Source organism: Carassius auratus, chromosome 11, assembly GCF_003368295.1.
Source record: "Carassius auratus strain Wakin chromosome 11, ASM336829v1, whole genome shotgun sequence".
Lineage (NCBI taxonomy): Eukaryota > Metazoa > Chordata > Actinopteri > Cypriniformes > Cyprinidae > Carassius > Carassius auratus.
In genome coordinates this window covers 10457724-10484623 of record NC_039253.1, presented here as the reverse complement: position 1 = coordinate 10484623, position 26900 = coordinate 10457724, and the positions used below count along the sequence as shown (strand labels likewise).

The 26900-nt window shown below is 36.8% G+C and overlaps 1 protein-coding gene across 6 annotated transcripts; it reads left to right on the top strand.

Moving 5' to 3' along the window:
* Positions 1-1730: 1730 nt before the first annotated feature.
* Positions 1731-24319, top strand: s100p (S100 calcium binding protein P). 6 transcript variants are annotated; one of them, XM_026275369.1, is made up of 6 exons: positions 1731-1899; positions 16739-16852; positions 18071-18244; positions 21710-21899; positions 22296-22576; positions 22658-24319. In XM_026275369.1, exons 1-6 carry the CDS (start codon positions 1886-1888, stop codon positions 22740-22742), a joined length of 858 nt encoding a protein of 285 aa, XP_026131154.1. In that variant the 5' UTR covers positions 1731-1885; the 3' UTR covers positions 22743-24319. The 6 variants fall into 6 exon arrangements, with proteins under 6 accessions (XP_026131154.1, XP_026131157.1, XP_026131153.1 ...); XM_026275372.1 differs by lacking the exon at positions 1731-1899 and adding an exon at positions 3733-3926; XM_026275368.1 differs by lacking the exon at positions 1731-1899 and adding an exon at positions 16259-16586 and having other exon boundaries at positions 18074-18244.
* The last annotated feature ends 2581 nt before the right edge of the window (positions 24320-26900 follow it).

Below are 26900 nucleotides of genomic sequence, written 5' to 3'. Positions count from 1 at the left end.
AGCGTTACATTCACCTGCCTATGAGTAGCACTTTTACAGTCTGATTGTATATTAATGCTAACATGTTCAGGCACATGACTGCAAGACGTGATCTGATCTCTCAGGTGTGACAGGATGAGATCATATCCATATCAGCTCATATGGACTGAGCTCAGATTTTGCTGTAAAGCCTTTGCATGTGTCAAATCAGCGGGCTATTTTTAGCCGCCCTATGTGGTTGGGAGTCTGGTGGGATTTGTAGATAGTGGCTCTTTCCCGCTCTAGGCTGGAAGACTGCAGGCAGGATGAGTAAAGACAGGACTAAACGGATTGATCCTATCTTCCCCACCCCCACTCCATCTCTCTTCCTACAACACACTCCTTGTTCCTCTCAGTCTGGAACGATTGATTAATCCCTTCGATTAAAGACCCCCACGGAGCTCCATTATCTATAGCGGGTATGAATGCAGCACTTTGCAAGAATATCGTAGATTGCACCAATTAAACAATGCACCCTTGAGATTTATCGCTCGTTCTCTTGGGTACGCAGCCGCTACGATGTAATTTATTAAGTGAATGTGTAATATAAGTAGCAGGTTAGCAGGGCTCCCCCCTCCTGATGCAGCAGGGCACACTACAGAACCTGATTGAGTCAGTCATATAGATTGAGACAAACTCCCCCTGAGAAACCCAGCGGTCGGCCCATATATACTAAATATACTACATACAGCTCCATTTTACTGTATTTAGTCTTTTAAATTACTAGGAAAAAAGGCAGGCTAGAGATGATTTAAGGAAAGTATTAAATTAGTTTGATGTTGGCATAAATAAAGGTTCTACTTGAATGCTGTTTTTGGTTATTATCTTTTCTGACTGTGTAACTACAGTGGTTTCAAACGGCCCATTTTTCAAAAGCATTAGTCCTTTTCGACGTTAGAACTGGCTGTATTAATCTTAAATTTGTAGCTTTTTAAAATTGCAGACCAATGCCAAGGGAACATGGAGATAAATAGAGACAGACAGATGAAGAAAGAGGATGTAAACATGAACTTGACTAGGTTTCTGTGTGAACAGAGCCACCTAGTGGCTGAATGTACACAGACATTTAGCCGCCAAACAGAAATGTAGCATTACATCACTTGCTCACCAATGAATACTTTGCAGTGAATGGGTGCCGTTAGAATGAGAGTCAAAACAGCTGATAAAAACATCAAAATAATCCACAAGTAATCTACATGTATCCAGTCCATCAATTAACATCATGTAAAGCAAAAAGATGTGTTTATATTAAAAAACTGATGGATTATGGTAAAATGCTTCATTTTAAAATTTAAGCACCTTAATGAATTTATTAATTACAAAAACGCAGCTTTTTACTTCACAAGACGGACTGGAGTCATGTGGATTACTGTGATGCTTTTATCAGCTGTAAAGCAAAATAACCAAACCAAGCCATCTTTTTTAATCTGAACTGCATTTGGATAGTATTTCATTGATTAACTGTAGCATTGAATTAATTATTTATTATAAATATTAATTAATATTATAAATATGTCAAATAATTACATAAAGCCCTAGTTTGTAATTACTCCCATTGATTAGGCCTATGTTCATTCATTCTTGCAAACATGTGACTACTTGAATATGGGCGGAAGAACCCCAAAACACACCTCTCCAGACATCAAGGCCAATTGTAAGGATTGAAGTCCCTGCGCAGACGTGTATTTTTGTTGATGTAGACTATTGTTCAGAAGTGAAGTCTGTGGCTCCCAGAGCAGCTGCTCTCACTCTATCAGAACTGACGGAAGTGTTACATACTTCCTTCAATTCTTCCCTCCTGGGACCAACACAAAGTGCTCCGTCAGAGAACAACACTGCACAGCAAGAAAAATACATAAAAGGACCTATGAGAGAACAGGGGTAAGATGATTTTCCCATTCAGTTTTTTTTTCCCCCACTCTCTCTTTCACTCACTATCTCTCAAATCCTGGGAAATTTACTTTTTGTACTTATTTTGAGTATCCAAGTTTTCACTCTTTTATCTGGTGATGATTAAGGAAGTGGTTTTTCGAATCAATTCAGAGGAGATTGCAAGTTTTTTTCTATTTAAGTACATTTTTGCTAAATTGAGAAAATAGTGTTATGAGTCAAAGACAGAAATACACAAAAGTTTGATTAAACAGATGAAGCTGTTTTAATCACCAGAAATGCTTGAGTGGGTGGGCCTACATAAAACAGGGTTGCCAATGTGTATTATGTAACTGCATGTCAAAACAGAAAGTACATTTAAAGTATGTTTAATAAAGCACTGATTAACATTAATGTTAATTTCAACATTTACTAATACATTATTAAATGTAAAAGTTTCATCTGTTAACATGCATACCCGAGCTAAAACAAATAACAATGAACAGTTGTATTTTATTAACTAACATTAACACAGATTAATAAATATTGCTCATTATTAATGTTAATGCATTAACTTATGTTAGCTAAAGGAAGTTTAATGTAAAGCAGGATTTCTCAGATGATCTCGTACTCGTAAGATCTCTTAAGTGTGTCTGTCAGTTCAGTTCTAAGGAAAGTTAACATCGAGGACTGTAGAAATGGGAAGAACAGTATATAGCACATTAGATTCTCTGTGGATCAAACACTGTACCTATGCTAATATGATGCTTCAATCATGCTTGGCTCAGTAGTTTCCAATCTATAAATCCATCACCCGCAGATGGTCTAGGTTCATTTGTAGATGGCCTGGAATCATTGATGAGGCTGTTTGATATTTTTTTCACTATTTTCAAATTCAACCCTACAAACACGTGCATTTTACAGTTATGAAAGTGGGTAGCTTCACTACTATTTTAGCTCATGATGAGGCCACTTTCAAGGGATTATGAAAGCTGTTTGTGACAGTACAGTATGTGCAACTTAAGGTCTCTAACACTAGATGGCTCAAGTTTCACAAAAAAACTAATCAGCTTTGGCTCTCAATTTTGGAAAATAAATACTACAAATATATGAAAATGTGTGTATCTAAATTTTCTCCTTTTTGTATCAATTTGTGCATTTTACTTTCTCAAATCACGTCTATAGCTTTATATAGTTTTTTTTTTAATTCCCAACATAAAACAGAATATAACAAAGCACTGTTTAAATTGTATTGTTAATATTTAAGATCAGCAACCATAAATAGGATGTAGCAAAGAAAGTGAAACTGCAGATTTGAGATTGACAATTTAGTTGTCTTTTTAGTAGTCTGCAGTGTCACACGATCCTACAGAAATCATTCTAATAGGCTGATTTGATGCTCAAGAAACATTTCTTATTGTTTATTATTGTTTTTGTGGAAACCATGATACATTTTTGTCACGATTCCTGGATGAACAGAAATTTAACAATATTTATTTGAAACAGAAAAAATGGTAACATTATACTGATTTTGAACAATTTCATGCATGCCTATTGAATAAAATTCTTCATTCTTTACAAAAAACTAAAACAAAAACATCTTTTTGAAAAATCTTTGTAGTGTACTATTGTAATTCCCCTGTATTCTTTGATGTACCTTGAAGTACCATGTCAATACCCATAGTATTTGAATATAGTAATCATTCAGTGCTATGGTACTATGATTACTCTCAAGTGCTTCTTTGTCATCTGTGTGTATGTCCACGTGCAAACACTAGTCAACAAATGTTAAGCATGAGAGAGCAAGTGAGTCTATTGTGCCTGTCACTCTTGTTGCACCAGCAGCTATCTGAAATATTTTGAGCACACGGGCTTACATTCAGAGTTAGCAAGTCTCTCTCACTAATAGTGCTCCTTGCAAACAGGCTTAACCAATAGAACATCTGCAGAAAAGTTTCAACTGCCTCTGAAAGACACAACTGCCTGCTGGGAATTGGATTATCGGCCAGGTAATCCAGAAGGAACAAAGACACCTGAAGGTAGACATGATTTATGTCTGTCAAATGCGTAACGGGGTTTGATTCATGATACACTAATGCTTTTTATAGAATAAGTTGTTAGTTAGACTTTTAGATGTTTCTTCAAAGATCTATAAAATACATTTGATTTAGTGGGTGACGGTTTGTGTGAGGGGAAATAACTGTGTGCCAGTTACAGAAAGGGGGAAAAAAAAAAGATAAAGATAAAGCGCTTGAGTAAATATCCACAGAAATTGAACTTCTAGCCTTGAGACACTGAGGCGTTAGCCTTCATTTCCTGTTAAAGTCACGTCTTGCTTGTTGATTAAACTTTTTTCAAGTCTTTGCAAACAGATGGGATTGCTTTACTATTACAGCAGACCCTTTAAGCAACAGGGCTGTGTTTGGTTGCTTTTTCCCCTTGATTTATTAAGAGTAGCATCAAGAAGTTCAAAGATATTAGTTTATCATATATTTCCTCACTGTTATGTTGGTATATTTGTGTTTAGATGATCGTTCATTCATCATCCAGCTGTAGCAACAGGGCATGTGTATTCCTGCCCTGACCTCTTGACCTGTATTTGGTAAAGGCTCACCAGCTGACCTTCAGCTAGAGCACGCTTTTAGCTACTATATCAGATCTCGAGCCAGCAGGCAGCAAAGCCACTAGCACCCCATTAGCACCTTGCACACGTGGGAGACAGAGGCGCTCGCTCAGGGGTGTGTCACGGCTACATCGTGGTTTCTAACTGGCTGTGAGTCAATGTAACTTGAAAGACAACAGATGCACCATGGGTTTAGATTTGAGGTTGAATGATTCGTTTGCACATGACCCTGGCAAAGTTAAAGGGACTACTGAATGATATCAATACAGAGATTTCAGGTGTTATTAAATGATAGAGACAATGATGGATATAATGTTAGAATAAAATAGAAAGTCACACATTAAAATTCACTCATATTTAAAATTAATTAATAATTACTATTTATTTTATAGTATTTTTTTCTGGGGGAAATGTTGGCAGTGCACCTAAAAATCTGCACTGAATGGCCCAACCATGCCAGCAAAAAAAATTTAATAATAAAAATTTTTTTAGAGATAGAACAGACTGAAACAGACCAGATATACAGACAGATAGATAGAACATTTGATAGAACAACAGACAAAACAATAGATTCAGACAGACAGAGTGACAACTTGATCGATAGACAACAAAACGAAAGACAGAACAACAGACAGACAGAATGATAGAACATCAGACAGCAAGAAGGACAAATCAAATGATAGAAAACGAAACGACAGAGAATGATACAACGATCAACAGACAGCAAAACTACAGACAGAAAACCTATCAATAGACAACAAAATGACAGACGGATAGATTTAATGTCAGACAGGAAGAAAGACAGACTGACAAAACAATCAACAGAATAAAACCACAGTCAGATATACAGACAGACAGAACAACAGATTATCGACAGACACTTACATTTGGTCATTTTGCAGAAGCTTTTATCCAAAGCGGCCTACAATTGGGGAATACATAAAGAGATTCTTCTTAAAGAGGCAAACAGACACAGGAAGTGCTCGCAATACCAAGTTTCAGGCATTGTTCAAATAAGTAAAGGCTAGAGAGGGAACAGACAGACACATAGATAGAATATTAGGCAGACAGACAGACAGACCGACCAGATAGACAAACAGACAAAGACAAATAGAATGAGAAAACAATCATAGAGAATAAAACGACAGACAGATATATGCAACGACAGAATGATAAAAACGATCAGTAGACAACAAAACAGACAAAATGATGAAACTATTGACAGACAACAAGATGACAGAGACATAGATAGAATCTCAAATAGTTAATAGACAGAACAAAATTAGAACAAAAGACAGACAGAATGATAGACAGACACAGACAGAATGACAAAACAGTCAACAGAAATCAAAATATCAGACAGATATTCAGACAGAATGACAATAAATTACAGCAGACAGAAAGAAGGAAAAAACTTTCGAATGACCACAAGATGACCCTCGTTCCTTTGTGGCACATGATCTCATGACAGAAATACAGTGTGCCGCGTCTTCAAGAGGTGCAAATCCCCAATATCATGACCTCACTGTCCTCATCGTAATAAAAAGTCACGCTTTGATCAGCTAAGCAAATTTAAATTAGCTGAGCCTTTTATTACAGCCAATGCTTTGTCTGGATGGACACAGGCCGCTTTGAAGCGCCAGCTGATGCCAAGCAGCTCTGCTCACAAAACACAGCAGCTCATTCCCACACTTTGTCGCTTTTTGTGGTTTGGGGAATTTTGGGCAATACGTAAACGTGTGCACTAAGGTTAAACAAGTACAAATAACCCTCAACTTGTTGTCTTCTTTTCTACAGTCCCAGTAGGGACAAGAAACTTTGACAAATGACATTGTTTGACCACGCAGCACATTGGCTTTCAACAACACAAGCTCAACTGATATTGTTTTGCTTGAAGCTGGCACTGTTGTTGAGTTTTAAGCCGTGTAATTTTCCATACCCCAGTGCATTTACGAGCTCAAACGGAGACCCATTGATCAACAGAACGCTATAATTATTTTGACCTTGGGCCAAAATGTTGGAACATAAAAAGCTAAGTGTGTACTCAGTCAGAAATTTCCACCTGACCCGGCAAGGACTTGTCAGTAGAGGTCCTCTAAGTGTTGACACGCTACTCTGCGCAGATATATCGGGAAAAGCATGTATGTAGCTAGATGATTTCAGATTCTGACAGCAGCAGAAAGCCCAGCGTGACACCTGACTTCCCAGAAATCTTCTGGGCTCTTATGAGACAGCAAGTGCACAGGCACATTTATTCATCTTAGGTTACACGATCTGCGGGGGACAGGCGTTTCTGGGCCCCTAGAGAAACACACTACAAGCTGCACAAAGCAGATGAGCATTCTTTAAGACCTACGTGCTTCTCGCCTGCCGTCGTTTGTCCAGACACGAGAAGAATTTTTCAATAGCAGCACGCAGATGGCTACAGGGTTACCTTCAACCGATGCGATGAAGTGACCTTTACTGGGGTTAAAATGGTTTTGAATGAAGAGTGACTGCTAAGACAAACAGGACAGTTACATAACACGATTCAGTCCGGCTGGCTGATGTGAAACACAATGGCGTGGTGATGTTATAGAGTGTGTGACAATGATCCAGAAGGGGTTATTAGCCTCATGTGTGTTTGACTTGTCAGCTATAAGCTCATTGCTGTGTTTACACAAGGTTTTTACTCATTTAGTTATTAGGCAGACAATACTGTATTAAACTGTGTATTGTCAAGGAATAATACTTGTAACGTTGAAAAGGTGTATTATGTAAATCTGCTAAACCACAATTTATCCAGCTATCCTATTCTTGTAAAAGTGTCTTTGAATAAGCAGTTGAAATTGTTTTGGAATGAAAGAATTTGCGATATATGGTGAATTTTTTATATTTTTTTAGGTAAAGTGATTGGTCTGAAAAAAGCAGCTACAGACAGTGTTCTGTGTTCTACAGAAGAAAGAATGTCATAAAAGTTTGGAACAAAATGCGAGTATAACAGAGTTTTACATTTTGGGGAGAGTTCTCTCTTTTTCTGTTTTACACTGTCATTTAATAGCATTGATTTAAAGCATTGGTCTCGCTAAACCAGCTTTTACACAATAAAAACTCTCTAAAGTCCAAACAGGGCCAGAGGACAAACAGGACATCCACTACAGCAGAGAAAAGTTAGGCTTTTTGGCTGCTACATGTACAGAAGTGGTGATGCAAGACTTCAAAGCAAGACTTTGAAAAGCTGCTGATCGTTAAATGTGACGATTCTATTTTAGATTTTAGGCTTGATTGTTCAGAAAAGAGCAACTAATGGAGGGAATATGTTTATCGACTGTAGGCGAACTCTGATTGCAGTAATCTGCATGTGTTCTGACATGATTCAAACATATCAGACATGCAAATCTATGATACCTGGTAACTGAAAGGTGCACTCATTCTTTTGATTAATCATCCATATTACTTTTTTTTTTTATAAATGGGACTTTTAAAAAAAAATGAAAAATACTTTTATTTTACATGGCATACACCACCTTAAAAATACAATCATGTCTGATAGCAAATAGGATATTTTTGCAATGGTACTGTAAAATTTGGATATGCAGAAATTTGGTTTGTCAATTTAAAATCTGAATGGTTAAATAGACCCTCTAGTAAATTTTCCAAGAGTTTTTCATTCCAGCATGTTTGATTGTTCCCCAATCAATATACAGATTTTAAGTAAGGGGTTGGTAATATTTCTTCTTCTTTTTTTTCTTTTTTTGAATACGTCTCTTATGCTAACCAAGGCTACATTTATTTGATCAAAAGTACAATAAAAACATTATTATTGTGAATTGTTCTAACTTTTATTTACTTACTTTTATTTTTGTGGAAACGATAATACATTATTTAACGTATTTTTAAAAATTGTGTGTTATTTAAAATATTACATTTTACAACTGTTATAGAAGTTATAACATTTTACAATAATAGTTATTTTACTGTTTTTTGTTTTTAATTAAATTATCCTTGGTGAATATAAGAAACTCTTTTCAAAACATCAAATCTTACCAACTCCAACTTTTGTACAGTAATTACTTATTATTAAACTGATTACTTAATCAGTATATCAATTAATTTTGTTACATTTTAAATCAACTGACTGTCCTAATAAAAACTTTGAATACAGTATGTTACAGCAAGCAACCACATCTGAGTGCACTATAATTGAGTGCAAAACCAATATCCTATCAGTTCCTGGTTGTGTTCAGTTTTAGCAGCATGACTTGTTTCCTGTGCTGGTGTCGTGGGCCCTGCTCTGTGATTTATCCCTGTTGTTTAGGTGTCATTACCCTGCGGCTGCGGCTGTCTCGCTGGGCCTGAGTGAGTGTGATTAACAGACTGCTGACTGGATCTCTGACCAGCGGCAGAGCTGGAGGAAAACAGCAAGTTTTACATTCACCAATTGATGGCTGCTGTCGAAAGCACTCCGCTTTCTCACTTGAAACGGTATTGACAGACGGACGGGCTGTGCTCTCCCTAAGAGTGGCACGTCAATCTCTCACGGCCAGTCAGTCTGCTTTGTTAAATAATCTGCTGGCGTACGCTTGGCCTCGTGTTATGGTTGATGCTGAATGCGACGGTTGTCATACCTGCCGGGGAAGCCTTTGTGATTTCAGGTATTTCTAAATGCAGAGCAACAGACAAACAGCTTGAAATACAGTCGAAGGATTTATAGTCTTGATGTGGAAAAAGGAAATTAGCTGCCGACTCTCTCAGTGCTGTGCAAATATTTGCAACCTGACCTGAAGCTGGTGTCTTTGGTAGGTGTAATCAAGTATGATGAATTTTATTTGTCAAGTGAGCAGGGACATCAGAACACAATGTACAACATCAGCAAATATGGGTTTCTTCTTGATGTACCAATTCAGGGTGAGGACCATTGGTTCATCTATTAGCACATTTGAGATGTGAGAGTACACTTGAGAATGATGTGCATTTGAGAACAAGAAAGAAGTTTCTTGACCTGACAGCATAATCAATCATACAGTAGCTTTTCAGAAAAATTACAATGTGTTACCGAGAAATAACGAAGATTTCTGTTGCAATATTGAGCTGGGGAGCATTTCCCAAAACCATATTGCTAACTAAGTTAGCAACTTTGTTGGTTGCAATACAATTGCCCATTGCCAACCAACTAAGTTGCTAACAGGAAAACGCACCCAGAACGGTTTAATAGACCCTCTGATTAATTTTCTAAGAGTGTTTTGATTGTTTACCTATCAATATACAAATTTTGAATAACTTCAACGACTAGTTATGATTCTCAACCCTTTTGCTTTTTGTCTCCAATAAACTCATTTGTCACCAGACAGTCCTTTGTCTTTGGAAAAGTTTGTTAGCTTTAATGCATATGGTCCAAACATACATCGACCTTCTGGTGGCTCAACTATATTAGTTCAATTTTAAATCAAGACATGATCAAGTTGTCTTTACTAGGTGTAGACTGGGGCATTCAAGACTTACCCATGGGTTTTATTAATAGGTGAAGTTCCTCCTTTATGTCTTTCATGTAAAGTTCCTTTGACTATCAAGCATATTTTGTTGAATTGCAATTTTTATGATGCTGCTAGAAAACGCTTTTATTCAGAAACATGCTGGCATGGAATATTTGAAAATGTACCACCTAAATGTATTTTAGATTTTCTATCTTATGTTAGGTTGAAATGTTTTATATAATGTAAATCTTATGGATGATACTGAACCTGTTTGCCATGTAAATAGCCATGATGCTAACATGGCGTAAAAAACTTATATAATAAAAAAACTAACAATTTTTATATTTATTTAAATGTTTTTGAAAGATATCTCTTATGCTCACCAAGGCTACATTTGTTTGATCACAAATACAGTAAAAATATTTATATTATATTGTGAATTTCTATAACAGTTGTGCCACTTAATATTATTGTGGAAACTACGATAAGTTTATTACTAATTTTAACGAGATATTGGAACAATTTAAAATGATTTTCTATTCAAATATGTTTTACAATGTAATTTATTCCTGTGATGCAAAGCTGAATTTTCAGCAACCATTACTCCATTCTTCATTGTCACTTAATCCCTGATTTCTTTTTCAAGAAACATTTCTAATAAAAAATAAAAATAATAATCTTACTGACCCATGGGCATGTTTAATAATTACACTTATCACCGTGTTCATCTAAATTCTGCTCTTCTTGAATCAGGATCCTAAAATAGCATCCAGCTGGTGTCACACTTGAAATACCACGTTCCTAAAGTGAGTAAGGCAGTTCCTTGGATGTGTTTACTTGGGTAATAAATGTTATCATCTAGACACCATCTTTTCAACACACAGCTCTGCAAATGACCCGTTTGCCCTGTCGTGACACAATAACAGTGACGCCAAGCGAAGACACTTTTCAACCGAAATTTACAACCCAGCCCAGTTCAGCAGCACTTGCTCATCAAACACACCCACCGGCACAGGATTCCAGACCCCCTGGTTCTTCCTACAAATACTTTTAAAGCTAATCGTGGCGGCGATGGCTGTAAATTTCACATTGTACAATGTGAAGCATGTGTCTGTATTGCTGTGGTGATGTCAGACTGCATCTGCTGTGGAGCCTTGAAAGAGACGCTGACCTTCCAACACCAAAGTCTTCAGGATACACGAAGCCCCTCAGACCGATATCATCTGCGTCACAGGAGACACTTCTGAACACAGGAGTATCTTCAGTTGCTCGGACTAATACACCAGATCCTAAAGAGTGCATTGATTTGTTTCCTATCAATCAGTTTGTTCGTTCATTCATCCATTAATTTATATTGCGTTTTATAACTGAGATGTTATTATAGTTTTTATTCATATTTAACTTGTTTTATTTTCATATATTCTACTTTCATTTTTTAGTTTAAAGTGCCCCTATTATGGGTAATGAAAGGTTCATATTTTAGTTTTGGGAGTCCCCGTCAACACAAGGTCAAAAAACACTTTCATTGTCTTATGCATTTATTTTTACGTTATTAGCTTAAAGACTCCTAAACAATTCTCTCAATGATTCATTTTTCCAAACCCCTCCTTTGCGTGACGCTAATCTTTTGTGATTGGTCCATTGGATCATGTGATGCCTGATAAAGCAGTGGTTGTGAGCACAGTGCTGCCCTGTGTACAGCGTTACAGGGGAAACATTTATTTTTTTGTTTCAAAAGAGCCATCTAGTTTCAAAGAATGCATTAGCATTTTGATTCAGACCAATGAGAAAAGATCAACAAGTGGGCGGGCAATATGCTAATGTTTCATGTTGATGTTTAAAAATGACTCGTTTCAATGATTCGAGTCGACTCTTTCTTTGTGGTACCGTGAAGGCCTTTCATTAATTTATCATGTACTGTTGTTTGTCATTTGGGCATTTAATAACTAAGTGGCACATGCTTTGCTATAAAAATTGCACACTGTATTTTCATACAGTAAATTTGGTAATTCCAATAAAAAGGTTACGGAGCAATTATTTGTCAGCCATATTGATTTTTGTATTTTGCTATTTCTTTTTTTTTTTTTTTTGAAAAATAAAAATCTTTGTTCCAGGTTTAATAAAGTAATATATAGCAAATTTTAGAATTAGATAAATAAAATAATAAAATAAAATGATTATTATTATTAATAGTTAGTCAGAATATCATTTTTAAGAGTTGTTCTATGCAGTGCATTATGTTGTCCTTACCAACTGGCTGCTAATAGATTTATTTACTTGCTAAACCCATTTTAACTCTCATTTGGCATTGTTGGGTGCTAATTTTGGAATCTTAATACAACTATCAATTACACAGCAGAGACATCCAAATCATATTGGCTGTCTCCAAGACAATCAACCCGAACATCTAGAGCATCAATTTCTGGAAACATTTATTGGTCTCAAAGCTCTGGGATGTTATTTTCTCTGATGATCTATGATGAGTGTTGAATGTACAATTAAAACTACAACCACCATGGCTGTTATCCAATACAATGATGTGATGTGTCATGCCAGAAGATCCAATACTAATTTCCGAGAAAGCCACTCTCCAAATAAACCTAATTTACCTCTGAACAGTTTTATTGACCCCATATAAAACATCTTTATATCCCTGGTAGTTCTTAATGTAAATGGTGAGGGAATTTCCTCAGGAGCAGTTTATATGTAGTAAATAATTCATTCAGCTTTGTAAATAGACTTGGGTAGTTTGGATAGTCATGAAGTCTAGGTTTCTTATCACAGCTTTTTGGATTCAGTTCACATATTTATGTCATAAATGTATACAGTTTAAGGAATAATAAATCACTCTTATTGCTATGTGTGAATTTCTCTCCAGTTCGTCTGCACACATTTTAATCTGCTGTGCAAAACAAGGCATATTTATATTCCATATGCATGTGTTTAGATAATGTTCGAATTCTGGCCAGCAGCACTGAAAGACTCCAAAATAAAAATCTCATTAGAGTAATAGACCTGAAAATGCTCCATTAAAAGGTAATTATGTTTGCTTGATGAGAGCAGTAAATTAGCAGAAAAAGAAACAGTTGTCATGATCTGAAACAATAACCGAATAGTGAATACAGTTTTTAGCATGAAAAATGATCTATCCAACCCTGTAAATGGCCATTGATTCACCAGTTTTTGCCATCTTTGGGTGACAATTCCAAATCGAGTGATCAGTACCTCGACATAGAGTTAAAGTACAATTTGCTTATCAACAAGAACAACATTGCAATAAAATGACAGTAACTTTAATAATAATGACAGCACTAGTTGCGTTCATATGAAACAAGAAAGAATGATTTGGAGGTTTGATACAAACTTAGCATGCTAATTTCAGCTTCCTGCATTGACGGACTGTTAAACAATGGCAAAAATGTAAAATACTTGACCTCTGAATGACAAATCAAAGTCAAGTATTCTAGAGAGGCGTGAAATAGGAATACAGGTGATCTTGTCACATATTATTTCATACCTTGTTATCCAGGTGAAAATATCCAATGGTTTGTATTATTATTGTCTTTCTGGTCCTAAGAGTTAACAACTGATTGCATATCTACGGTATCTCTATGTGCTCGGTGACTGACACATTGTTTCAGTCAGCTCTGAACAATTCATTTAGCTCTTCTTTAACCTGTCCTTTGGAGTGCACTTCTGTTTTTGTCATTAGAGCAATAATTTCATGCAACATTAGGTGTGTAATTATGTGTTAAATAACAAGGGTGAACAGAGATCATATTGCTAATGAATGCGACATTGTTAATGAGACACAATGAACGCAAAGGCAGCTACATGCATTTAACTGGGACGTCCTATACCCCGAGTCCACAAACATCTTAAAAAAAGATTGAGAAATAAGTCATTGAAATGTGTTTTGAGTAAGGTGCATAATGCGACTTATTAATTTAGATGTAAACATCGATGAAAATGTTTGCTTTAAATAAAAGCAATTGAATGCAGTGGACTAAACTCTGGTTGTAGTTCTCAGGTGGTTTGCACTGAGACACCTGGGCTTTATCCAGACAGTTGTGATGTGAAAGAGCAATAATTATTTATCATTTTCATGTGTCAGGCCTCCAGAAGGCAACATTAGCATGTAATTTAGCTGAAGAGAGAGGAGCAGCCCAGCCTGGAAAAACACATTCTCATGTTGTCTAACATACTAAATGGCTTGAAAAAGCATGACTAAAACAGAATTTATACAAAACTATGAATATATCATTATCTCCTGACATGTCCTACAGCTTAGCATTTTTTAGACAGCATTGAGAAAGCAAAAGGCTGGCTCCAAAAGGGAGAAAAGGGAGTCCCATAGACTTCCCATGTAAAAATGCCCAACTTTACAGCAGAAAAAAACATTTACAGCCTGGTACAATCAATGATTTTGGTCTATAGCTACTTCTGATGATATACATAACATTGATATAAATGACCTGGATTTAGACCAACCTATTTTGTTTTTACAAAATGCGTTTACAGGCAACTTTTTATTTTATTTATTTGCCCAGCGTCAAAATCAGGCACATATAAATGTCAGAAACTATGATTCCTTGCTGCACATCAATATCCATGGACCACTAGATATTTGCTAAGATGTAAAGAACATTATATCACATCCAGCAACCTTCAGTTTAATTGTTGTTTGTTTTAATTTTTTAAGGTAAGTGGTTGCAATCAATGTATTTTAGCTATATTTAAATAAACAAATTTAGCTTTTAACTTTCAACAATATTTTTTTATGTAGCTAAAATAAATTGTTTGCAACCACTTACATTAAAAAAAAGTAGTATAATTTTTTTTTCAGTGTATAAAAATGTGCGCAGGGTTCAACTGTGCTGTTGTTGGTTGCCACAGTAATGGCAATACACTAAAGGTATTCTTTTAAAGTACTTCGTTTTGTACCAGAACGTCTATCCATGTCCAGCGCTGTATGCGTGACATATTAGGTTGTGACTATATATAATGTTACAAAACAAATATCTAAAATGCAGCATAGGGACTTCAGGAAATCAGTGAATCAATTTCTGAACAAACTGGAAGTAGCTATTGGAACTTTTGGACTTTTTTAAAAATGGCTGAACTATTGTTGCACTACTAGGAGGGGGAAGAAAACTGTTTTTCATAATTTTATTTCAACCGAGCTAATGTGGAGTATCAACAATGGCTCATAAATCACTGCAGTGACAATATGGGTTTAGTAAATCCCATCATGCGCAGCCACATTGGATGATCGTTCCAGCTGTTTTGGGTGAACGCCAGATGTCTGTGTTTTTTTGCAACAAAAAAGGCCCCTGTAAGGCGTTACTTACCCAGCTAAGGTGACCAGAAGGGCAAATACCAACAACTGTCAAGGCCATACCAAGCTTTTTAAAGACAGCCATTCTATATTAAAAACACTGCCTGTGGTTCTCGGTGCCATGTTGCCCTGGCATTTTTGGCAGCTGTTTTTTTAGGTGCAGTGGGGACAATGGGTTTCCTTGGGTCAGTGCTTCCTGTCTGCGTCTAACTCTTATCTAATTCATCGCCCTGTGTTCCGGCCCACTCAGCATAGGCAAGAGAGTCAGCACGTACAAATATGATATGTGGCATATTCCCATCGTTGACTTTTACAGCTCTCCACTGCAGGGCAAAGATTTGCTCACTGTTGCTTTTCAGACATACATTTTAGATAAAATGTTGCTCTGTACCTTTGTGGGCAGGTCAGCCAGAAACTGGAAATTGCTCAATAAGTCAAGTTGGTACATCGGTATATGTATTTTCAAAGATTTAAGATCTGAAGTACCTGGTAAATACATTGATATAAGATCCAGTAATGTTAGTAATGGTTAGCATGACCATTATATATACACACATATATATTAGGGGTTGAATGACTTATGATTTTAGATATAGATAGATAGATAGACAGACAGACAGACAGACAGACAGACAGACAGACAGATAGATAGATAGTGTCTAGTGCACTGTCCCACTAAGTGCTTGATTATAATTTGAGTTTTTCAAAATGACACAAGCTCAGCTCATCACATCAGATTTACATTTAAACGCATGATAGACTCTGTGAAAAGAACAGGCTGGGTGATGAGTCTGGACAGCATCTGAGGGCAGAAGTGTGCAGTCAGTCATTCGCAAAACACCTGTGTCACCTTGATGCTACAGGACTCTCCATCAACACCAATCAGCAACAGGGTGCATGGGAGGAGGAGGAGGAGGCTTTGAGCGGCACTCCCTCTCTCTTTCCTCTCTCACTCTCTCCGTCGGGGCTGGAGGAAGGGATCAATGCCGTGAATGGTCCTCCTCTCCTTGCTCACTACTCTAATTATTATTTTCCACCCTGCCACTTGCCAGCCCATGAATAGTCAATACCAAACCAACAGGCAGGAAATGAAGGAGCAGATGCTTAGTTCAGTGCCTGGAGTGAGATTTATTTATCGAGAACTGGTTCCAACCACATGAGACGGACTTTGTTCGCTGCTGAGGATTATGGAAACTTTCTTTCTCTCTGTTTGAAGACTGATGGATTCTCTTTTTGGACTTTCTACATTTGTCCAGAATGATGAAGTCACTTGTTTAATACTGTGGTTGTAACATTTCACCTTTTTTGAAGACTGTTAGTTTCAGGGGACATATTTAAAAAAAAAACACATTCATCTTTTCGCACTGGGAGCAGTTTGCAGATCAACCTGTGTGGAGGGAAGCACATGGTAAACTAAGTGTGTTTTTTTCTCGTCAGGTCATCCCAGCAGTCTTATTTGAGTGCTTCAGAGAGAGCTGCACACACTGGAATAGCTAGAATGTTTCTGTGGGCTGGAAGCAAAGGAGCTCAAGGATCAGGAAGTGAGAGAAGGTAAACTACAATGACTCAACTAACTAACTGACTGAACCACCCGTGTAGCACTAAGCTAAACTATCATTTTCTAGGATCTCTGTAAGGAGGTTGCATGTTTGATTTCTTGTTGATTTTAAGTACAGAGGGGTAATATGGTAATAAACATAATAGTAAAAAATAGGGTTACACTTTACTTTAAGATGTCCTTGTTACAGGTAGGCTACCGAGTAATATGATTTAACTACATGTACTTACTACCAGTATGGTTAGGGTTAGGATTTGGCTTAAGGTTAATTGCATGTCATTTTGCAAATGTATTGTTATTATTATAATAGTAAGTGCATGTAACATGATGTTTTAAATTAATCTGTCTAAATAAATAAAAAATATCACAACAAAAACAAAATCATTTGTTTAAAAGGGAAACTTGTACAGAATAAATGATATTCACTTTGAGATTTAACAGTGATATTAAATTAGTAGTGCATTTAAAAATAAGATTTAATTGAATAATGAATGGCTCAGAAGTAAGGAAATTAACAAAAAGTGACATTGCATTTACAACCCTTTTTTAAAAATAAATTCAAAATTAAAACTTTGATCAGCCAACCTTTGCATCCCTATAAAACATGCAGCTTCTTCTTAATAAAAATTACTCTCATCATTCTAGAACTGATGCATCTGAGATTATTTAATGAACGGAAATTCATTAACTATTATTAGCAGTTTTAAGTATAACTGCTGTTTTACACGGATTTTACAGTAACAGACAATGTAATTTTAATGTTGAAACTAATTCTGACGTAAACTAATCACAGGAAGTGGCTTGTAAATTTGTAATGCTTTTGACCACTGTACATCACAGTAATTATCAAAAGGTCACTGATAAAGATAGACAGGTTAGACAGCTTGCCTTCACACCCATGCATAATCTTCAAAAGCAATATGACCTGCTCTCAAAGCACGATTAAAGAATCATGAGCTAAATATTTGGAAAGGAACTAACTATGCATATATAACAGTAGCAGATATATGTGTGTCATTGGAGTTCTGAACTTAACCTAAATCCTTTGTCTAAAATAGTGTTGTTTTTTTGTTTTGTTTTGTTTTTTAATGAGATAAGGACTAATGAAATGAATCTTGTTATATTAGGTTTGGAAAAACACCATGCCTTCATTAATCTACCCCCCCCCCCCCCTTCCCCTTTTGTGTGTCTTGTGACTTATGTAACTCTAGCAGGACCTTTTATCAGAAGATTCGTGAGTATGATGTTTTGGAGAAGAGGAGGACAGTCACAGCGCTGAAGGCTGGAGAGGACAGAGCCATTCTCTTAGGCCTCAGCATGATCCTTTTCTCTGCCATGATGTACTTTGTGTTAGGCATCACAATGGTGCGCTCTTACTCAGACAGGTAAAGTTGCCCAGAAACCTTCTCAAGAACAGTACTGCACAAAAATACACTGAAACCACAGAATTAAAAGGGGCGTTCAGTAATTTCTACCCATTCAAATGCTGAATTGAATAGTAAGACAAACACAAAGGGGAGAAAATACTGTAGCAGGCAGAGAAAGCCCACTGTTCACGATGCACAAAATATCGGCCAATACTGAATTGTGGGTGGGAGTTTATATGAGGGGAAATGACTGTCTTCAGAGAAGTTTAGATGGTATTTTTTTCCACCTCACCTTCATGTTTACACATATTAATGTAGTGTTTAAAAGTGCAGTACTGCTTTGTTTACAGCGGTAACAAATCAAATGCTATAGAGTGTAAGAGAGCCACAATCAGTCCATCTGCGGTTTTTGTTTCATGTAGATATATTTTATGTAGCATAAATTCACAAAGCTTAAGTCAGACCATTCTGATTAATTCATTCCAAAACTGCTCATGCTAAATGTAACATGTTTCATGCATTCTGATTAATAATAAGGCACACTCAGCGAAAAACCAAGGTAAACCATGAAACTGCCAGAAATTTAAAAAAACAACCCATACAAATAAAAAAAATTAGATTTGGATTTTTTTGGTCTAATCATCCAGAACTACAGAGTACCTCTAAGTAACCTCTAAATTGAAGAAACAAATGTATATACTAATGTATTCATATTTAATTTTCACCACAGATGTTTGCAATTTCTGCTATAGATCCTTTTCACAATTTCTAAGTTAAGAAAGCAGAAGTAAACTAAACTTCTATAGAGCGACTTTATTTTTGCATTATAATTGATTCAAACCAAAAAAAAAGTAAAAAAATAAAAAAATAACTCCAACTCTTACTCTAACTTTAACTCTAATTAAACCTTAACTCTAAATTAAAAAATGTAAAACAAGGAAAATCATTTCTACATTTCAGATAAACAGACAGACAGACAGATAGATAGATATTCATATTGTTCTCCTTATTTACTTATTTATGAAATGCCCCTAAACATGATCAGTCAGTGTAAAAAAAAAACTCAGTATATTGTCCACAATGTACCAAACATTTGCCAGATTTCATTCTTTTTGACCGTAACACACAGATTACCGAACATTACAATATAGAAGTCGACTTGAGTTCTGTGGAGCTTTTCCAAATACCACTGACCCACCACAGATTGCACACAGATAAGAGCTGGCGTACACTGTAGTCAAAGGCAATTAAAGAGGCAGCTGAGCCTTTGGAATAGCCTAAGAACACAAGGTCTGTTATTCATAGAGTAGGAGACAAGAGGCCTGGCACAAAGACAAACATTAACATGTAATCAGCCACCACAACAGAGGGCCAAATCACTATATGGAGGGTGACCCTGATGTACAAATATTGTACTTAGTGTGTCAAGACGACTAAAAATAAAAGCAGCTTTGGTTATATCGTTTGTTGCAAGGTTTGCAACGGGATGGCTATAATGGACTGTTATATTTAAGAAAAATATTTAAGACTTTAATTTTTGGTCAATTTTGTAGGCTTGCCTCTCTGCAGTTATGGAGTTCATCCATTATCTCAGCAAATGACCTGTTTATAACTAAGAAAAATGTGCATAAGCAATAAAATGACTGACTGGGGGCAGTCATGGCCTAATGTTTAGAGAGTCAGGCTTGTAACCCAAAGGTCGTGGGTTTTAGTCTCAGGTCTGGCAGGTATTGTAGGTGGGGGGAGTGAATGTCCAGTGCTCTCAATACACGACTGAGGTGAGAGCCTTGAGCAAGGCACCGAACCCCTAACTGCTGTCGGGGTGCTGCAGCATTGGCTGCCCACTGCTCCAGGTGTGTGTGTGTGTGTTTCACTACTCACTGCTGTGTGTCTGCGCACTAGGATGGGTAAAATGCAGAGCACAAATTCAGAGTATGGGTCACCATACTTGGCCACAAGTCACCTCCTCCTTTTCCTTGGGAAATGTTTTTAGAAACAACGACCAAAGATTAAATATAGCTCTGAGTGTTAAGAGCTCAAAGTTGAGGTGAAATTTCTTGAAGAATATGAAGTTCAAGCTCCACTACAGTCAAAGGGAAAATAAGTCTTTGGGTGGAAAGGGGCAAATTCAATGAGGATGCCAGCACCAAATTAGGATTTCCATACATTACTGAGTTTGGTGTCACTGCATTGCACACATACAAACAACCTTAAGCAAGGTGGAAAATTAAGCCAAGGTCAGGCACTAATAATCTGCAAAATATTAAATCTACAGTGGTAGAAAAATACATATTAAAATTTACTTCTGTAAAAAACACTTGATTTAATTCCTTAATAACTGATTGAGATAATGAAAAGTGGTCTTTATATGACATGGGCTAGAGGGGAGAGGTATAGTGAGAAAACTGACGATGTCAGTGTAAAAGGAAAGTTTTTAGATGTGGAGCAAGTTTCATAAAATATGATTATTATTAATGCATTGTTTCTTGGATTAATGTGAATTAAAAAGTAAATATTGCCAACTTTGAGTTTATGCTAATTTTACCTCCAATATGCCCTTCAACAGCATACAAGAAGGACTCGTTAGCAAGTAATTTGACTTCTCCACAGGTTAAGGCTCACATTAAGTCAGGTGGGTTCAGTCCTGCTTCTCCAGATCTCAGCTTAACTCAAACACACCTGAACCTAAACAGAATGGAGCCATGTCGCCCTACAGCCCAAGACTGGTTGCCCACTGAAGCTAAGCAGGGCTAACCCTGGTCAGTTTCTGGATGGGAGACCTCCTGGAAAAACTACGTTGCTGTTGGAAGAGGGTTAGGTTAAGTTAGGGTTAGGGTCTAGCCTTAGGTCTAACCCTAAATTGAGTGTGCTCACCCTGTGCTCTGTATGTGCCCTAACACCCAAGTATAGTGATAGGGACTATACTATCAAAAAAGCACCGTCCTTCGGATGAGATGTTAAACCAAGGTCCTGACTCTCTGTGGTCATAAAAAAAATCTCATGGCACATCTTGTAAAGAGTAAGGGTTGTAACCCTGGTGTCCTATCCAAACTGCCGCCACTGGCCCTTGTCAGTCATGGCCTCCTAATAATCCCCATCCACTTGATTGGCTCTCTCTCTCTCTCTCCTCTCCAGCTGTAGCTGGTATGTGGTGAGCACACTGGCGCCGTTGTCCTGTGGCTGCTGTTGCATCATCCTGGTGGATGCTGCACACTGGTGATGGTTGAGGAGAGACCTGCCCACATGATTGTAAAGCGCTTTGGGTGTACAGCAATACACAATAAAGCGCTGTATAAATGCATCACTCATTCATTCCAGTTAATATTAAGGCACTTGAAAATCTAAAACTGTAGGAAGCTCTCCAGCAGCATGTCAACCACCAGCCATCTCGCTTCATCTTGTATGATAAATGCATGTAACGCCATAAATATAAATGATTTCTTAACTTTTTTCAACTTCTCTGCCCATTTTTTTTTCTCTCAGCGTGTGGACAGAGGAGTCCAACTGTACAGTGCTAAACTCTAGCATAGTTGCTGAGATTAACTGCAGCTACAGTTGCGGCTCAGAGTGCAGGAAGAGCTCCAGGTTTCCCTGTCTTCAAGTATTCGTCAGTCTGAACGGCAAAGTTCTGCGGCTGTCATACAATGAGGAGGCCCATGAGGCCCACCCTGAGGTACACCACACCTAACCATATGCATTAACTATAGGGATATATCACATTAGCAGTAAATAGTGATGCATGGGCAGTTCTTCTCTGACACCAAGCACACTTGTTAAACTGGCAACAACAACAAAAAAAGATGATATGAGCAAGCATATATCAATTTCATCAGGGTTCAGAAGTGCTTGTGATCTTTATGATGCTTTAGGACATCAATCCTGGCTTGTCTCTTTGCTTATATATGGACAAACTAGTGACACTTACTAATCACCCGTTAATTAATGTAATCATCTAAAATGACTATTTAAAATTTGTCCCTAAGATGACATCACAGTATGTTTCTGAACATGATAAATGGCCCTATGCAGTGCAGTACTGAAGTTAATGCACTTCCTTCTTTCCCTGCAGTGTTTTTACATCCCAAAGTGCCGCAAGGATCACACGCTGATGCATAGCATTGTGATGAACATCTCAGAGCGACTGAAGACTCACCAGCAGGTTCTGTGCTACTACGACCCCTCGGAGCAGCAGGACAGCGTCCTCCTGACACGTCTCTATGGCCGCGGGGCCATCATTAGCTCGCTCCTCTGGCCCACGTGCACACTGGTGGGGGGAACCCTCATCATCGCCATGGTTAAGCTCACTCAGTACCTGTCTTTCCTGTGCGAGCAGATCAGCCGAATTAAAAGGTGAGACTGGTGGTGTGCAGATACCTCCAACCAGAGAGACAGATGCTTTTGAGCAAGATCTAACCGCTGTGTTCCTTGCAGGATGGGGCTCTATTCCTTAACAGGTGGTTCTCACACCAGGGTCTGCACTCGGAAGTTTAACGGCAGCATCCAGGATGGGGTTTGAATGGAAGTTTTTTCTACTCCGTATATAGCGACAAAGTGTTTCCGCTCTCCTCTGACACTCCATCAGCCTTGGTAATCTGCCAGGTCTTGTTGACAAGACTGAAGTAATGTTGTGCACCATTGACTCAAAAGAGTTTCTAGTGGTTGTAGTTGGAACTTTTTACAATAAGACTGGGTCAAGTCCAATCCTGAAACTCAAGGGTCAAAATATGTGGACATGTTGTGGGGTGTCAATTACACTTTCTGACCAGCAGATCTGAGACTCCATTCCAAGAAGCTGCCACTGAGTAGCAATATGTCTTGACCAGCTGACCCTTATGTAATCACAGAAATTAAAAGTAGTGTGTATATGCTACTGTCATCAGTGGTGACTGCTGTCATTCATGGCTCTTTGACAAACACCTGTGGACCTCTTCAAAGCCAAAGGTCATGTGTTGACTGTGAATTTTCTGTATTTCTTAAAGGGATAGTTCACCTAAAAAAAGAAAATTCTATCAATTTATTCACCCTCATGTCAAACCTGTATGACTTAATTTGTTCTATGGAAGATGAAAAATATTTACCTAACATTTTACAATATGGTTTCATTTGTTGACATTGGTCTACATGAACTGCTCTAACAATGGACAAAACTGAACTATCCATGTAATGCCCTATGAATAAACATAAGCAATGGGCAATTGTATTTATTTTTATCAACTAATGTGTGTGTTAACAAAAGAGACCTTAATGTAAAGTGATATTTTAAAGAACATCAGGGTCTAAACAACATTTGATTACATTGACTTTTATTGTGCAGACATTTTAAAAATATATTTTATGGTTTTCCACAAGAAAAGAAAAAAGAAAAAGAAAAATCATGCAGGTTTGGAACAACATGAGGATAAGAATGACAAAATTGTCTTTCTTTTTTTTCTTCAGATGAAATCCAGTCTAGTCCTAGTAGTGCACCAGTGTAGCAGACCCAAAAGCTGTGTAAAGAAATCTAGTGTGTTTTCTAGCTACTTAGCATTGTAAGGCATCATAGACGCAAAGTCAAGCCTGTTCTAAAATGTGGGTGGCGTCATTAATGCCAAATTCTAAGTTGTTTGCAAAGAAAATCTTCTAAACCAGCTAGACACAACACCGTAGAATAGAACAGAATAATGTGGCATCAACATCTGCAATGTACATTGTGTGAAGTGCTTAAAAAACAAGACAATCGTCCTCAGTATTTTACATCTACATAGACAAATCATTAACTAATCAGAGCAAAGGAATAAAAGAATGTGTCCTGTGTGAACAGCCTCCAAGACATTTCAGGACATTGCCATTTAATCATGTATATATTGTAATTCCAGTTAACCTCTGCATTCTGTATTTGTGTTTTTTTTTCTTTCCATTAGAGTGATTTCTTTTTTGTTGACTATTAACCAGGAATCTTGTATTGTCAATTGTTAATATATGGATGTGATTTGTCACTTGCAAAAAAAACCTGCAGGTGGATTGAATGATTTGTAAGGTTTTGCATAGAAAGAAACAACAGTGCCTCAGTTTTTTTAGACAATATCTACAGTGACTGAATAAATTCAGTAGCAGTCCTCCAACATATGTTTCATCTGACATTATTCTTTGAATCGCGGATACTGGGGCTAATTACACAAATAACTGTATTCTGTAGCAGTGATTTTATATTTGTTTAAAAAAAAAAAACAGCAAAAGTAGGTTTATATATATATATATACTATATATATATATATATATATATATATATATATATATATAGTAAACTAAAATGTGATATTTCTTATAGTTGTTGGATTAAGAAGTGAACGATAAAAACTATACATTTAGGCAAGACATAATAGATTGGACAAAAATGTGTTAAAGTTATAAACAGCATATTTATAGGGAGAGTTTTTAGTTATCAAAAAAGCAGTTTGAATTTTTTTTATGTTGCTATTTAAATTTCTTCTGTTTCATGAAGTGAGCTTTTTATAATATTTTTCTGAAAGGCCTTAAATATGAAGAAAAAACAAACTTTTTTCTTATAAAATGCACTGACATTTTGTGACACCATGCACCAATAGGAAATCATGTTAAAGAATTGAACAGTTTTTTTTGTAGCCCAAATTGTCAGCATTTAAATAAATGTTTTCTGGAGTAAAAACTTCCACCACTGAATAAAAAATATAAAAGTTAATTGCGACTTTTTAACTCACATTCTCGCAATTGTGAGTCTACATCTTGCAATTCTGACTTTTTTTATTGAGATATAAACTCACAATTGCGATTTATAAAGTCAGAATTGCAAGATATAATTTCACAATTGCGAGAAATAAAGTCAGAATTCCCTAATAAACTCACAGTTCTGTCTTTTTTCCTCAAAACTGTGAGATATAAACTTGCAATTGTGAGTTATAAAGTCCAGTTCTGAGGAGAAAAAAGATATGTTCTCATAATTGCAAGTTTAATAACTCACAAAAAGTCGCAATTGACTTCATTTCTCAGAATTGTGAGTTTATATTGCGCAATTCTGAGAAAAAAAAAAGTTGCAATTATCTTTTTAAAAAATTTTGTGTGTCATTAAGAAATGTTGTTTTTAGAAGCAATAAATACATTGTCCAAAGATGACAACATAACACATTTACATTACATTGAGCTGACGCTTTTATCTAAAGTGACTTACAACTGCTATATATGTCAGAGGTCGCTCGCCTCTGGAGCAACTAGGGGTTAAGTGTCTTGCTCAGGGACACATTGGTGTCTCACAGTGGATTCAAACCCGGGTCTCTCACACCAAAGGCATGTGTCTTATCCACTGCTCTAACACCACCACCACCACCACCACCCATAACACATTTATCAAAACTAATAGACATTCAGTTATTCATTTATATACATGCTGGTGTTATGACTTCAGACTCAAAAAATATTTGTCCACCTTTGTTTAAGTTGATTAGTTCAACTCTCAATTCTCTTTATCATCTCAAATGGTGAATAAAATGTGTTTCGTGACACAGTGTTAAAGCAAATTAAGATTTACAACAGAAACTGTCAATACCCTTTGTCTTGCTAGATTATAAGTCTACAGTCTCCCGGTCATCTTGTGTGAGTTTCTTAGCAGCACATGGAGCAGCAGAGGAACTGATTTGACTGTCCTTGGGAGATGGATTTGGCCTGAATAGCACTGGATTGGCTTCTCGAGAGGAGCACCTTTTTAAAGTGCAATCAAGTTACAGGCTATGATGAATCAGACTCAGTCTGAAATTAATCAGTCCACATCCCTCTGTGACCCCCCTACGCACACACACACACACACACACACACACACACACACACACACACACACACACACACTTCCAACCCTCACTAATGACATCTTCATAAATAGACCCCTCTAATGTTGTTTACCCACAAAAGGAGGGTTTTTCCTTTTAAATAGATTTAATTGTTATAGCAAGAGATCAAAGACACAATAGAACACCATCATGATGTCTATTATCCGTGTCCTTGAAAACAGCATATACTGTAAGAGAAGGCTGGAGACTAATAATCCAGTGTCGTTAGACCCAGAGGATGACTGAGTAATTTATGTGCTTTGTCTGATTTGGTTTGCAGTGACACACTATTGGTCCCCGGCTCAGGCTGATGGGATCTGTCTGGTGGAGAATTTTATTGGCTCTGTGAAATGAGCTATTGCTCATAACTCCAGAGTAACTGCCAGTCAAAATGATGGGATATGGAGATGAAGTTCACTGGGTCATTGGCTGTTTTGAAGATGACATTGTTTTAAAGCCTCCTGTCAAACATTTCCACACTATTCACCATCAACTGAACATTAGCTGTCATTTTAAGGGCCTATAGAAGTATAAATCATACTGTTTTTGTAGCTTATTTGTGGTATGTGTGACACAAGTGTTATTTGTGGTAAAAGTGACACAAGTGTCACTTTTTGGATGCACATTGTTTTTTGTAGACATCATCAAAAATATTTATTAAATGATCAAAATTAGGGATGATGCACCAATATTATAATCCTGGTTGACACAATACTAAAATGCTCAATTTCATATGATTTTGTACATATATATGTATATAAACATTTAAAAATAAAATTGAATCATAAAAACTTCAATAAGGGAAAGAAGCTTTTACAATTAAATCTTCAGATATTGAT

Excerpts from the sequence above, each read along its gene's own strand:
- s100p (XM_026275367.1), top strand. The coding sequence starts at position 16,522 with ATGGATTCTCTTTTTGGACTTTCTACATTTGTCCAGAATGATGAAGTC. Across the intron at positions 16,587-16,738 it reads GTCACTTGTTTAATACTGTG|GTCATCCCAGCAGTCTTATT; the intron begins GTTGTAACATTT and ends TTTTCTCGTCAG. Across the intron at positions 18,245-21,709 it reads GTGCGCTCTTACTCAGACAG|CGTGTGGACAGAGGAGTCCA; the intron begins GTAAAGTTGCCC and ends TTTTTCTCTCAG.